At 51.6% G+C, this 12,555-nt stretch overlaps 1 protein-coding gene across 1 annotated transcript; it reads left to right on the plus strand.

Annotated features, from left to right (window-relative positions):
- FOSL2 (FOS like 2, AP-1 transcription factor subunit) lies at nucleotides 1-11,884 on the plus strand. The gene is made up of 4 exons (XM_088524259.1): nucleotides 1-227; nucleotides 5,619-5,873; nucleotides 9,381-9,488; nucleotides 10,803-11,884. The coding sequence occupies exons 1-4, from the start codon at nucleotides 129-131 to the stop codon at nucleotides 11,310-11,312; spliced, it is 972 nt and encodes a 323-aa protein (XP_088380385.1). The 5' UTR covers nucleotides 1-128; the 3' UTR covers nucleotides 11,313-11,884.
- Nucleotides 11,885-12,555: the final 671 nt, after the last annotated feature.

The following is a 12,555-nucleotide window of genomic DNA, read 5'->3' on the forward strand; positions in this document are numbered from 1 at the left end:
TCGGCGAGCGCCGGGGCGGCGGCGGCGAATAAAAGGCCGGGCGGCGCGAGGGGCGGGGATCGCCGGGCGCGCGGTGCCGCTGCGGGAAGGCGGGCGGCCCGTCCGTCTCCCCGGCCCCGCCGCGGACCATGTACCAGGACTACCCCGGCAGCTTCGACACCTCCTCCAGAGGCAGCAGCGGCTCCCCGGGCCACCCCGAGACCTACCCGAGCGGCGCCGCGCAGCAGGTAGGGCCCGCGCGCGCCACTTGCGCGCACTTTGCGCCGCTTTCGGTCCCTCCCGTCCCGTCCGGCCGCGCGCGGGGCGCTCGTCCCGGCGGGAGCCGGCGCAGGGGCCGCCCCGCGCGGCCGGGGGCTCCCCCCGTGTCCTCCATGCAGGGTGGTGGAAATGCGAGTGTGGGGCTGGGGCTTCCTCACTCCGACCCGCTTTTGTTCCCTTAGGTAGCGCCTGTGTTTTGTATGCGCGCGTATGGGGATTCTCATCTCTCCCTCCTCTCCTCGCCGTGCTCCAGGTGGCCCGGCGGGCTCACACGAGCCGCCGCGCAGCGCTCCGGGCGCCCTCGCTGAGCGCTGCCCTTCGGAGGGCTCGTGAGGTTCCCCGGCGCCGCTAAAAACGCTGCCAAACGCGCGCGGGCAGCCCTCGAGCGGGCCGTGCCCGAGGGGACGCGCGGGGACCCGCTGCTTTTTGCCCCCCGACCTTCGCGTCTGGCGGGTGGAACTGTTTTTACGTTTCCCATCAGTGAGAGCTTCCAAGCGCCGGCGGTGCCATAGGCTGCCCTTTCCTGCTCCCCAGACAGTCCTTTGGTAGCCGGGAGCTGCTGCTGGCATTTAGCTGTTGATCGGTTTTCCTGTTCTCTTGGCCTTCTGAATGCAAGTTTTGGTTTTTTTTTGTTGTTGTTGTTGTCTTTTTTTTTTTTTTTTCCTTTTCTCCTCTTTCATGAGGCTTACATGATCTAGCTCCACTCTGGGATAATACCGCTTTCCTCTTGCGAGCTTCTGGTCTTGAGTAATAAATGGAACTTGAAGAATGGAAGATATTTCCTGTTGAAGCTGCGTGAATTCGTGGATGTAAAAGACCAGTATTTTTGTTTTGTTTAAACAAGCCTTTTCATTTTTCCTGAGAAAACATCTCGAATGGCTTATATCCCTACATAGACTAAATCCACCACTTCTGGGGAAGGCATTACACAATCGGGCCAGTTATACAAACCTGGGTTATTTCATAACTTGTTTACATCAGCTGGCCTATCCTCACTCCTTTTCTTCTTCGCAGTTGTGCTCTCCCCCTCTTCCTATTCCTTCCCCCTCCCCCCCAATATTATTATTTCTTGTGTGGCTCCTATGAGCGGGCTGGCAGAGCGAGCGCGTTTCTGTCTGCGCATCAAGAAGTCATAGGATCGTTTAAAAGAGGAAAGAAAAAAAAAAAAAGTGCCCTAGTAAACTTTGCCAACCGTACCAGCCCGTGACATTCCTCACATTAAAGAAGTTTTACCAGAAATGACTCTCCGCGTTTCCCGGCCTGCTCCAAACACATCTCGTTGGTGCCCTCTGTGGGCTGCTCCGAGGACGAAGATTTCCAGGGATTGCAGTTCTGGACCGGATCCTTCGCCGCTTTACAGTAAACGTGGGCCGAGGCGGGGGCAGCGGCCGGGCGAGCTGCGGCTCCTCTGCGCTCCCATCCCCTCCCTTTCCCTCCAGCTCCAGCAGATGCTCTGGGTCGAGGTGCCTCTTCGAGAGGCTGTGAAACTCTGGCTGTGTTCAGTGTTTGTGCTCCCCTGCACCAAAGGGGCTGGAGCTGCTTTTCCTCCTCTCATTTCCTTGGCCGTGTGCGTCTTGCCTGGCCACGCGCGTGTGCAGCGCCCGATACGGGTGCCACAGAGGAGTTTCTAGGGCTACTGTCTTAACGGGGCTTTGAGCAGGACGCTGCCTTCGCCAGGGCAGAAATGTTTTCTTTAAGAAGCTGGGAGATTTCTCAAGGCCCTGCTCCACTCTTCCCCTTGATCCTTGCAGATGTTGTAGATTAGAATCGGACGCGAGCGCTGCCTTTACCCCAGCAGCGGCGCCGCTCCCGGGCCCCGGAGATCTGCAGGGCTTTATCGCTCAAGAAAGTATGCGATGTAGAAACTTTTCTGTTTTCTTGCTTTGGGAAATAGAAAAAAAAAAAAAGATGCATAAGTCACATGTTTAAGGGGAAAACTATGTTTCTGAGTCAAAACTCTGATGCTTTTTATTTTTTATTTTTTTTATTATTCCCATCCAGTCCAGCACTGGAACATTTTTAAGTTGCATGATATGCTATATTCCTAATTGCTGACTTGCCATGTGGCAAATATAGGCTTTAATGGGACTAATTTGCATACTCCTTCAGACCAGTTGACTTTTCCCTGAAATATCCTAGTCCTATGTCCAGTTTCCCTTCAAACAGACACTCGGCATGGGAGAACTATCGGGAGCTTTTTGTTAGGAGATATACCCCCCAGCCTTGATATGTATTTGAGGATTTGTTGGAGATCAACTTTTGATTTCTCCCCACCCCTCCCCTCTTTCCTTTCCCTTGGCTATTTTGCCCTTTTCTAGCTGGTTTTTGGTGCTGCTCAGTGCTTGCAGTTCCAAATGTAACTGGAGGTCTGGAGGGGAGCAGAGATGCGACGTGGCACCCTGTAGAAACTCCTTGCCGAGATGGAGAAGGGAAACGGTGGAGCCGTAGGCTGGAACGTTCCCCTGCGGCTGTGTCTGACTTGTGGCCTGTTCTGTCCCTCGCCGTGGTGGGACTCACTGGAGGCTTCTTGAGTTGGGATCTCCAAGGTTGCTTTCTGACCCCTTATTTTAGGGCAGAGAGGAGACCCATCTCAGTTCTTTGCACTGTTAATAATAGAACTCTCTCTATTTAGCCTTTTTATTTTATTTATATTGGTTTAACGATCCTGTTGCCTGTGTGCTGCTCGAGTCAGGAGAGCGGCGGCTGTGCTGCAGCCCGGTGCTCACCGTGTGTTGCTGTGGCCCCGTGAGCTCCCCCTTGGAGTGCCTGGATGTGGGATGCTGCTCCTGGGCACCGTGTCCGAGGGGCAGGGAGGCACCGGGAGAGGCCTGCGGCTCCCAAGCGAGGAGGTGGGTGCCCCGAGGGGAGGTGGCAGTGGGACTGTGGGGACCCAGTGCTGCAAAGGGCAGTGTGGGAGCCCTGGGCAGAGCGTGGGGGCGGGTGGCAGCACCGTGTCCTGGTGGGGAGGTGAGATCCCTGGGGAAAAGCCGGCCGGTGGGAAGCAACGCTTCATCTGCTAGGAGGCTGCGTGTCCTGAGGTGCAGCCCGACAGAGGCACCTGTCCTTTAGTAGATATCTGGGGTGGGGAAAGCCGAGCCCTCATTTCGGAGAGGTTTTTCGGATGTTTCAAAGGGTTAGATAGGAAGTTTGTGACTGAGATGGCACAGATGGGGAGCTGCAGAAAGATGTGGCTGAACTGAGCAGCTCCCCTTCCGTGTCCCCGGGCTGGTGTTACAGTGAAGTCCAAAGCCAGACACGAGCGTGACTGCAAGTGGAGGAAATAGTCACTCAGCGAATAACTCGAAGCCTGATCTCTGTGTCAGGCACTTGTATCTGGCTTTTATATAGCTGGTCTCGGTGCGTTTGACTTTCCTGATCTCTGATGGGAGCTTTGAGCAGGTCTTTAGGTATTACAAAAATAAGGTATTGCAAGGGTGTTTCCTCTGGAATGCAAACAGCAACTTTGCACGGTGAGGCGCCAAAATCTCACTATGTCTTTCAACTGTAGCCTTCTAGCAATCATGCAAAAAGAGTAGGACTCTTTCTTCTGTTTTTTGGGTACAGGAGTAGCAGCACAGGTAGAGAGAAGTCATGACAGAAGTCGCTTGTGGAACTGGAAGCAGAACTGGCCTCTCCTGACTTGAGCACCTGTGGTTTAACAAGTCTCACGCTTCCTTTTTCCAAGGTTAAGATCCCTTTGTAATAACACCACGGGTTGTAGAGGCACCAAGGCATCCGTTCCAAAGCCGTGTGGTCACAGCCTACACTGGTGATGGGCACAGCACAAAAGGGGAACTTCACCTGCCAACCCTTCTGTCGTGTTTCCAGTTTCCAGCTCTCTCTACCTGGGAGCGCTTATGAAGATGGGATTTGCTATGAAGTGTGAACCTGCTTTGGATTCAAGTTCCAGATGTTCCACTGAGGTTCTGGTGGGGATTTTGCCAAGGCCTTGGTGCTGCTGTTATCCTGTCTGCCTAATCCTCCACGACTCAATTCATCCCTCTCCTGTCCTTCTTTGCTATTTTTTTGAGCTGCCCAGAGGTATAGATTGGGATGTGTCTGGGTCTTTTGGTCTCCAAGTTTTGGCAATTGGACTTTTCCTGGATAATAATGGTCCAAAATGCTGTAGTTATTCAGAATGTGGAATACTCCTTGCAGTAGCCTTGGTTTAACAGAGCAAGGTGCTTGACTAGGCACACCCTGAAAAGGAAATCTATGAAGGGCTGTGCCTTATCTTGGATGCTTACCTGAGCTGAGGTCAGGCTGATGCAAGGGTTTTCGCTTCTCTGGGAAGTTAGTTCGTTGACCTGGGAATGTGCATTTTCCCCGGGACCATTTCATGGGTCACAAAGCTATCGCAGCCGGCCTTGCGAGCCCATCCCTTGCGCGGTGAGCACTGAGAGTGCTGGAGCGAAGCGTGTTCGTCTGCAGGATGGAGCCCGACCATCAGGAGGCTCCTGACGGGAGCTCTTTGCAGACAAAAGCATTCTTTCTTTCCTGCTTCCCCCTCCGGGGACAGGTGATTGTTTTCCTTGCTGTTTAGTGCCAACACATTATCCAGATGGATTTACCTCTGTCTGAAACAAGGTGTACATGCATTTTGGAGGAGATCATTACCTACTGCCTTGGTTTTACTGCTGCCTTGTTTTGTCTAGACAGTGTGGAGAGCTGCAGGGAACTTGTCCGATCTGAATCCTAAGACCTATTTTATAGGCTGTTATTAAAATACATATCCTCGCACGTAACCATCCCAGGGCTGGGTTTCTTGCACTGTGTGTGTGGCGAGCAGAGAGCCACTGAACAAGAAGCAAACTGTTGATCTCGCCATGGAAACCTTGCTTGGCCTGAGCCAGAGTTTCGGGGGCATCCTTTGGTAGAAGGCTTTGCACTGCTGGGTAGAAAGGCATTTCAGAACTGAAGTTTCTCTTCCTTTTATTTGGATTGGCAAATAAGTGTTTTGCTAGAAACTCTTTAATTCCCCTTTTGCCCCATGCCAGGGCTTGTGGTGGGGGGAGGTGGCAGCAGTGGGGACACTCCCAGGGAAGCAAGACTTGGCATGGGGATGCTGGGGAGAGAGGAGGTTGAGAGAAAACAAGGTTAACCCAGAGGGGAAGCTCGCTCTTTAGAGGGTCGCGATGGCGGGGAGCGGCCTTGGATCCTGCCAAGGCTGTCACCAGACTCTTATTTTTTAATATATTTTTTTCAGATGCTTCTGAGCAGGTTCTGGCTCCTGCTTTGATGCTCACTGATACTGCTCCTTGGGGCCTGGCTGGTCTCTGAGCAATCCCTCATGTACTGCTCTCATTGACAGTTTCTTCTTTTCTTTCTCTCTCCCTCCTTCTTCCCCTACCGAATTCTAGAAATTCCGCGTAGATATGCCAGGATCAGGCAGTGCTTTTATCCCGACCATCAACGCCATCACAACCAGCCAAGACCTGCAGTGGATGGTCCAGCCCACGGTCATCACCTCCATGTCAAGCCCGTACTCTCGCTCGCATCCCTACAGCCACCCGCTGCCCCCGCTGTCCTCGGTGGCCGGACACACGGCACTTCAGCGACCTGGCGTCATTAAGACCATTGGGACCACGGTGGGCAGAAGACGAAGAGACGAGCAGGTAATCGCTGTGGGGAAGAGTGACTCGGGGTGTCCCAGAAACAGGTGTCCAGAGGCTCCCCTGTGCAAGGGGGAGTCCCCTGCTGCCCCTTACAGGATCTCCCAGCCTCACGTGGGAGAGTTGAGGTCTGTCCTGTGTGTTGGACATGCACTGGGGTTTCTCAGTATGACTGCAGTATGAGTTGGAGGGTGTTTTTTTTTTTTTTTTTTATTACTGCTTCCTCATCATATGGCAAGAGTTAACCAATCTCCATAAAACACTTCACACCACTGGGCCACATTGTGGCTTGGTATCAAAAGCAGGTGAAACTCTGAAGTTGAGCCTTGGGTTTCAGTCTAAATGTCTCTGACTGCTGCCCCGAGCAGAAGGAAACCTCTGAGTCAACAAAAGAGTTTTGTTGGCTGTTAGCTTTGTAAATGACCTAAGTACATCAACTGGTATTTTATGTATGCTCTGTGGCAGCTAGTCCTACTCTAGTCTCGCTTTTGGATGATACCACCAGTCCCACCAGAACTGTGCAGCAGCTTCCACGCAACACCTTAAGCCTGTTAGAAAGAGCCTTCTGGACGTCTGGGATCGAATCCACCTTCCTGCTGCAAAGATACCGTTGCCCGATCTCTTAGGGCAGCGTGGTGAAGGTCTCCCAAGCAGAGTTCTTTCCATTGCTGTCACAGTGGCATTTTCATAGCTGGGGTGAAGTAGCTTGTACCACTGATGCCTGTGCTCAGTTTCGGCTTTTATTACAGAGCAGGACCCTAGATTCTGTGCTGAGGCAGGGGGTGGACTAAATGTAGATGTCTTACCCTGAATTCCTTTCAGTCCTGTGAATCTCTCATTGTCAGCAACCGCCTTCTCTGGGGCTGTCTATTGAATATCTATCCACACTGCTAGGCTAACGTTTTGTTAATAGAAGATATGAATAACACAGATCTCCCCAAATTGTTCCCAAGCAGCAGTTGTGTGGGTCGCTGCAGAGAAATGTAATGAGACGCCCTGCACGCCCTCAGCACGTTGCAGCACGAGGTCTGTTTCTAATAAGGCACATCAGCCCTACTTTTGCTTCCACGTCATCTGTTTTGATTCTCAGTCCTAATACTTTATGTGGAGTCACTGCCTGTCTTACAGACCCGAAAGGCAGGGAAGGGGTTAAAGGCGCTTCTCCAGAAAGCTGCCCCTCTTTTGAGGGAGCCAGTGCAGGCTCACTTAGTACCTGTTTTTTTAACAGGGAAAGATGAGCTTGACCCTCCGTGGGGCAGATGTGGTTCCTACAGTGGGTGCCAGCTCTTTTTCCCCCTGCCTGTTACCTCCTAGTTCCCTGTGCGCAAGGCCCGTGTCCAAAGCAAGGCAAGCTCTCCCAAGAACTGGGAGAATAATTAGTAACAACTAATTTGTTTGACAAATGGTGCCTCTACGTTCACAAATTGGCCGTGAAGAGATCGCCATATCCTCCAGTTTACTTGTTGTTGGGAGCTATTTGCTGAAGGATGCCTGCCAAGCGATTCCTGGCCGGTGGCTTGTTTGCAAGCCATTCATTGTTGGTCATTCAAATCCAAGTCCTTTTGATTAGGCACGTGTTAAGTCAGTGCCCAGGCTGTTTACCGTGACTCTTTGGCTCAGGTTTTCACTGTTGGTGCTTGTGGACGCGGAATTGCAGTACCTTTTGGAAAACACTGTGTAACGTTTTATGAAAAGAGCCTGTTTTGATGCCAGCGAATGCACATATTGGACTTGGACAGAACACAGATAATGCATGCAGCAGGGGCATGGAGAGTGCCAAATCAAACTGCTTTCAAATAAATCCAGCAACTGCGTATGGAATATTCCATCTGAGAGGCATTATAATGTTAAGCATGCCCAGATTAGGGTCTTCAGTCCTGTCTCTTTGAGATTTTTAAAAAGCATAACCTCTGATATGGTTAATATAAAAATGACTGAAGGCCTTGGGAGGAATAATTTTGTTGCCCAAGCATTTCAATGAGATCTGTGCTTGTAAAGCATAAAAGGGCACTTGAAAATTGAATACAGAGGCCCCAGGTCAGCACAGGATTTACGGGCGTGCTCAACGCTGCGCCGTGCTGAGGATACGCGCATGTACGGGCTGGAAATGGAGCAAGCAGAGCGGCTCCAAGGAACCGGGGCTGCCCTTTGGAGGGGGCTCCTTGCCGGGGTGCACGTGCCAAACCGCGGCTGCTGTGCAGTGAGGCAGGGGCAGCTGCCCGCTCTTGTTAGTCTGAGATGGGCTTGAGCCGCTCAGCGCTCACGCAGGGACGTGCGCTGTGTCTGGCTGAAATGGCAGATGTGTAGCGTCCAGGAGAAAAGCAGAACAGGGCAAGGGGAATGCCCAGGGATTAAAATAGGCGCTCTGAAACTGAAGACGGAAACTAAGGAAATAAAACAAAACAGAGTGAGGTTAGAGTAAAAATAAAACTGAAAAGAAGAGATAGTAAAATGGTGATTATCTTGTTTGTGATAGCAACAGCCCCAGAAGATACTAAGCTGCAAGCTTTTAAGGAAAGGGTTTTTTCCATTCTCTACTGACGAATACATGCGATCAGAGTGCTTCACCCAAACCTCTTGTTTCACTTTGGTTTGCAGTCACTGAGCCAAAGGCCCAAGCCTGGGCCATGCATCCCTGCACCAACCTGTTGGCAGTGGCTCCTGTGAGCAGGGGGTAGGCAGCAGTGCCCCTAGCACTGCTGGCCCTGTTCACACTGCAGGACTTGCTCCCCTGTTGCTTGCAATGATACCAGCGTATCTTCCACTGCCCATGTTGAGGAAACTTTGTCTGAAAGCTAAAACGCTAAGCTTGACTTGACCGGGTCTTGTGGGCTCCTGCTCACTTCCTCTGGTTTCGCAAGAGCGTAAACTCTACGGGTTTCTATGGAACTGCTCCTGATTTACATCAGCGAGGATGTCAGCTGGCCTCAGGAAGCCCTTGATAGCACTGGAGCCTTGCCTGCTGATGCAAGAAGCACAGTGCGTTATCTCGCTCAGTGCCCGAAAACCTGAGGTCAGATTTTTTGGGTGGTATAAATCATTGTTGCCTCATGGACTTCGTGAGAGCTCTGCTGATTTCCCCCTTTCTCCCCCCGCCCCATCCCTGACCTTCAAGCCAACAACTATTTTTGTGTGGGAAGGAGCAGATATTTTCTTTCAAGAAAGAGGCACTTACAACATCGTGCTCTGGTTTTGCTTAATGTTACCACCCAAGTTGTGAAACAATCAGAGCATCTTTTATCTGTTTGGCCTTGGTGCAGATTCACTGTCCTCTTACACAATCTCCCCCCGCTCTGCTCCCCACTGTCTTCTCCTCACCCTTCTGCTGAGACCCGGTGCTAGCAGAGATACTGTGCGCTTTCATCTTCTGCTGACATCAGTCAGGAGGGGGAGTGCGGAGCATCCTGCTGGATCAGGCCTTTTTCCTTTGTGCTGCGGTTAAATCCTCGCAAACTTCAAGGAATGCCTTGCTCAGATCTGATTGTGGGTTTTCTTGGCACTTGCCCACAGCTGTCGCCTGAGGAAGAAGAGAAGCGAAGGATCCGGAGAGAGAGGAACAAGCTAGCAGCTGCTAAGTGTCGTAACAGGCGTCGAGAGCTAACAGAGAAACTCCAGGCGGTACGTGCTCCGCATGCATTCCTTTTTCCCTGTCGCCTGCCCTTCGGACCAACGCGCAGGGCACTGCTTTCCCTCTTCAAACATGCTAGCAGAAGATGCTGCAAAATGCACGCTGCCTTTGCCTTTGGGTGTCTCTGTGCCGAGGCTGACCGGTGGTGTTGCCCCTACTGCAGCTCAGGAGCCTAAATTCCCAGTGCTTCGTAGCAACTCCAGTCTTCCAGCATGCCTCCTAGTAGTAGTCTCCCTAGCTCTGGGCTCCATCTGTAAGTAGAAGCCAAGATGCTGCGTGCCTCAAATGTGTGCTTTCAGGACAGAAGTACTGTAAGGTCACCTGAGAGAAGTAGAAAATGAGGCAAACATTATGTGTACACATTAAAGCCACATCCTTTAGACTAACCTTTCTTTGGTTAGAGATAACCATTTTTTTCTTTTGCACAAAGGAAACACCATAGATATATTTGGTCTGCAGTTCCTGGAGATATGTGGCCCAGTGTCACAAGGGAAATTACTATTTCTGCTAGCAAAGATAGGGGGGCGGTGCCAGAACTGTGGGGTGGATAAGGAACTGGCTGAAAAGAAGACAAGCTGGGCTAGGGGGTAGGAGGCTAGAGGGAAAGCTCCAGCTCCACTCCTCAAGAACCAGCCTGGGATTGCTTGTGTTTGACTTTAACCATCAGAATTTATTAACAGCAGAAATAGTGAAAGCCCATCAGTGAAATGTGCTGCTGACTCAAAACTGGGAGGTATTTTCAGTGTTGGGGGGGGGAAAGGGCATCATACAGGAAGAATTTAAGAATCCTCATGACTAAATTAATAGAAATGAGATGAGTAAGAAGTGGGAAGTCATATCCTGAAGGACTTAGGGCCAGAACTTCTCATAAAAGATGAGCTCCTCACACAGGAAGATACTAATTGCTCACAGATTGACTATGAACCATCAGTTTGATGTGGCCATGGGAAAAGTAAATGCAATAATCCTAGGCTGCATAAAGGAGTGATCCAGCAGAGGTGAAAGTTCTAGTCCCTTGTGCAGGTCTCAGGTCATACCTCATCTAGAATAAATGCTACAGAGAACATGGGGGCAGTATTAAGGCAGTGTGGTAAGAAGACCTTTTGTAACCCTTAGATTAGTAAAGTCAGGGGATAGCTTCCCCAGTGAAAGATGGAGATGCAAAATGCTAAACTAGAAATGGCCTGCGAAGGGACTGTGGTGTGTCTGCTTGTGGTGGCAGGGGACCGGGCTTGATGGCTACGTTGTGCATGAGGAGCAGTGTCAGAGCCTCAGGTATTCACTACTACTTCCTCTGTCTGCAGGAAACTGAAGTGCTGGAGGAGGAGAAGTCAGTGCTGCAAAAGGAGATTGCTGAGCTCCAGAAAGAGAAGGAGAAACTGGAGTTCATGCTGGTGGCTCACAGCCCTGTGTGCAAAATCAGCCCTGAGGACCGCCGGAGCCCACCGTCCAGCAGCCTCCAGAGCGTTCGGACTGGAGCGAGCGGAGCGGTGGTGGTGAAACAAGAGCCTGTGGAGGAAGAGATCCCATCTTCCTCTTTGGTCCTTGACAAAGCCCAGAGGTCTGTCATTAAGCCCATCAGCATTGCCGGAGGTTTTTATGGGGAGGAGGCACTCAACACTCCCATCGTGGTGACCTCAACACCAGCCATCACTCCTGGCTCCTCCAACTTGGTGTTCACCTATCCCAATGTGTTGGATCAGGAGTCTCCTCTCTCCCCATCTGAGTCCTGCTCCAAAGCTCACCGGAGGAGCAGCAGCAGTGGTGACCAGTCCTCGGATTCCTTGAACTCTCCCACCTTGCTGGCGTTGTAATCCCCGCGCAGCCCCCTGTTGCCAGTGTGTTACATCTCCCCCAGCACTGTGGGGGCAGCCCCACTCTGTGGTGTTAGAGACAGGCAGAGGATCGTGCGAGCACAAGGGCAGCAAGAGCGAGGATGGGGAAGTGCTGCGGCTCCAGGGAGGAGAGCGAGGACCAACGCCAGCTCCCCGGAGGCAGGAAACGGCAAGGGTGGGACTGACGCGCCAGGACTGTTTGGAGAGGGTGATCTCCCCTCTGTAGGAACTGCCTATGGAAACCTCTTCACAGCCATAGTGGACTTAGGAAACACTCTTGACCGGGACTGGAGGCGAGCTGGAGACAGTCGCTAGTCGTCCCTCTTCTTTGTGAATTGATCTGATCGGTTTATGCTCTGTGCTTAGGTCTATCTGGTTAGTTAATTTTACTAGACTTCTTGCCTTGCCTTTCTCTCTCCCTCTTTCTCTCTCTGTTTATCATTTCCAATGTTGTCGATCCCATGACATTTCATCCAGTTGCTCTGAACTCTAAAGGCTTGTTAGATCTATCCTCTTGGGAAGGGCTGTGGGGAAACTGGTGGGGCTGTCAAGGCAGGAGTGGGACTGCTGGGAGGGCAGCAGGGGCCTGAGAGCAGTGCAAGGGCTTAGCAATGCGAGCAGGGCTGGTAATTCAGTGGCCTGTGGCACAGACATAGTGAACAGAGACAGCAGGAGGCTCATGTGACATAGGGAAACTCTTAATTTTTTTCTTTCACTCTCTTTTTTTTTTTTTTTTTTTCTCCTTCCTCCCCTCTCTTTATTAAGTAGATATGTTTATCCTGCTGGTCTCCTCAAAACCCAAGTTAACAGCTCAGGGTCAGAGTAGCATCAGAAGAGCTGCTGGGATGGCATTTCCAGTGTTGTTGGCAGGGTTTAACCCCCATTTGGTAGTTACCAATCTGCTGCTGGACTCCTTTGTTTACTTTTCCTGGATGCCTGCTGTCTAGGGAGCATTACACCTTCCTCCCATCACAGCTCCTGACTCAGGTGCTGAGCTCTCCCTATTAGCAAATCCTGCCCTCCCCTTGGCTGTCTTTGCAGAGTGTGCCACTGAAGAGGAGGTGGTATCACACACATATAAATCTAGGAGGGACATTGGTAGTAGATAAGAGGGTGGAAACATCTGTCTGTCCCCTCTGTGGCTTCTCCTTTGGCAAGCAAAGCAGCTCCAATCCCTGCAAGTGATGCTAGGGGGTGTTTGCTCCGAGATTCCCAGCTCCTG

The sequence above is a fragment of the Tinamus guttatus genome, unplaced genomic scaffold (assembly GCF_059628265.1).
Source record: "Tinamus guttatus ecotype Peru unplaced genomic scaffold, ASM5962826v1 Tinamus_guttatus_pri_ptg000208l, whole genome shotgun sequence".
Classification (NCBI taxonomy): Eukaryota; Metazoa; Chordata; class Aves; order Tinamiformes; family Tinamidae; genus Tinamus; species Tinamus guttatus.

Excerpts from the sequence above, each read along its gene's own strand:
- FOSL2 (XM_088524259.1), top strand. The coding sequence starts at position 129 with ATGTACCAGGACTACCCCGGCAGCTTCGACACCTCCTCCAGAGGCAGC. Across the intron at positions 228-5,618 it reads CGAGCGGCGCCGCGCAGCAG|AAATTCCGCGTAGATATGCC; the intron begins GTAGGGCCCGCG and ends ACCGAATTCTAG. Across the intron at positions 5,874-9,380 it reads GAAGACGAAGAGACGAGCAG|CTGTCGCCTGAGGAAGAAGA; the intron begins GTAATCGCTGTG and ends ACTTGCCCACAG.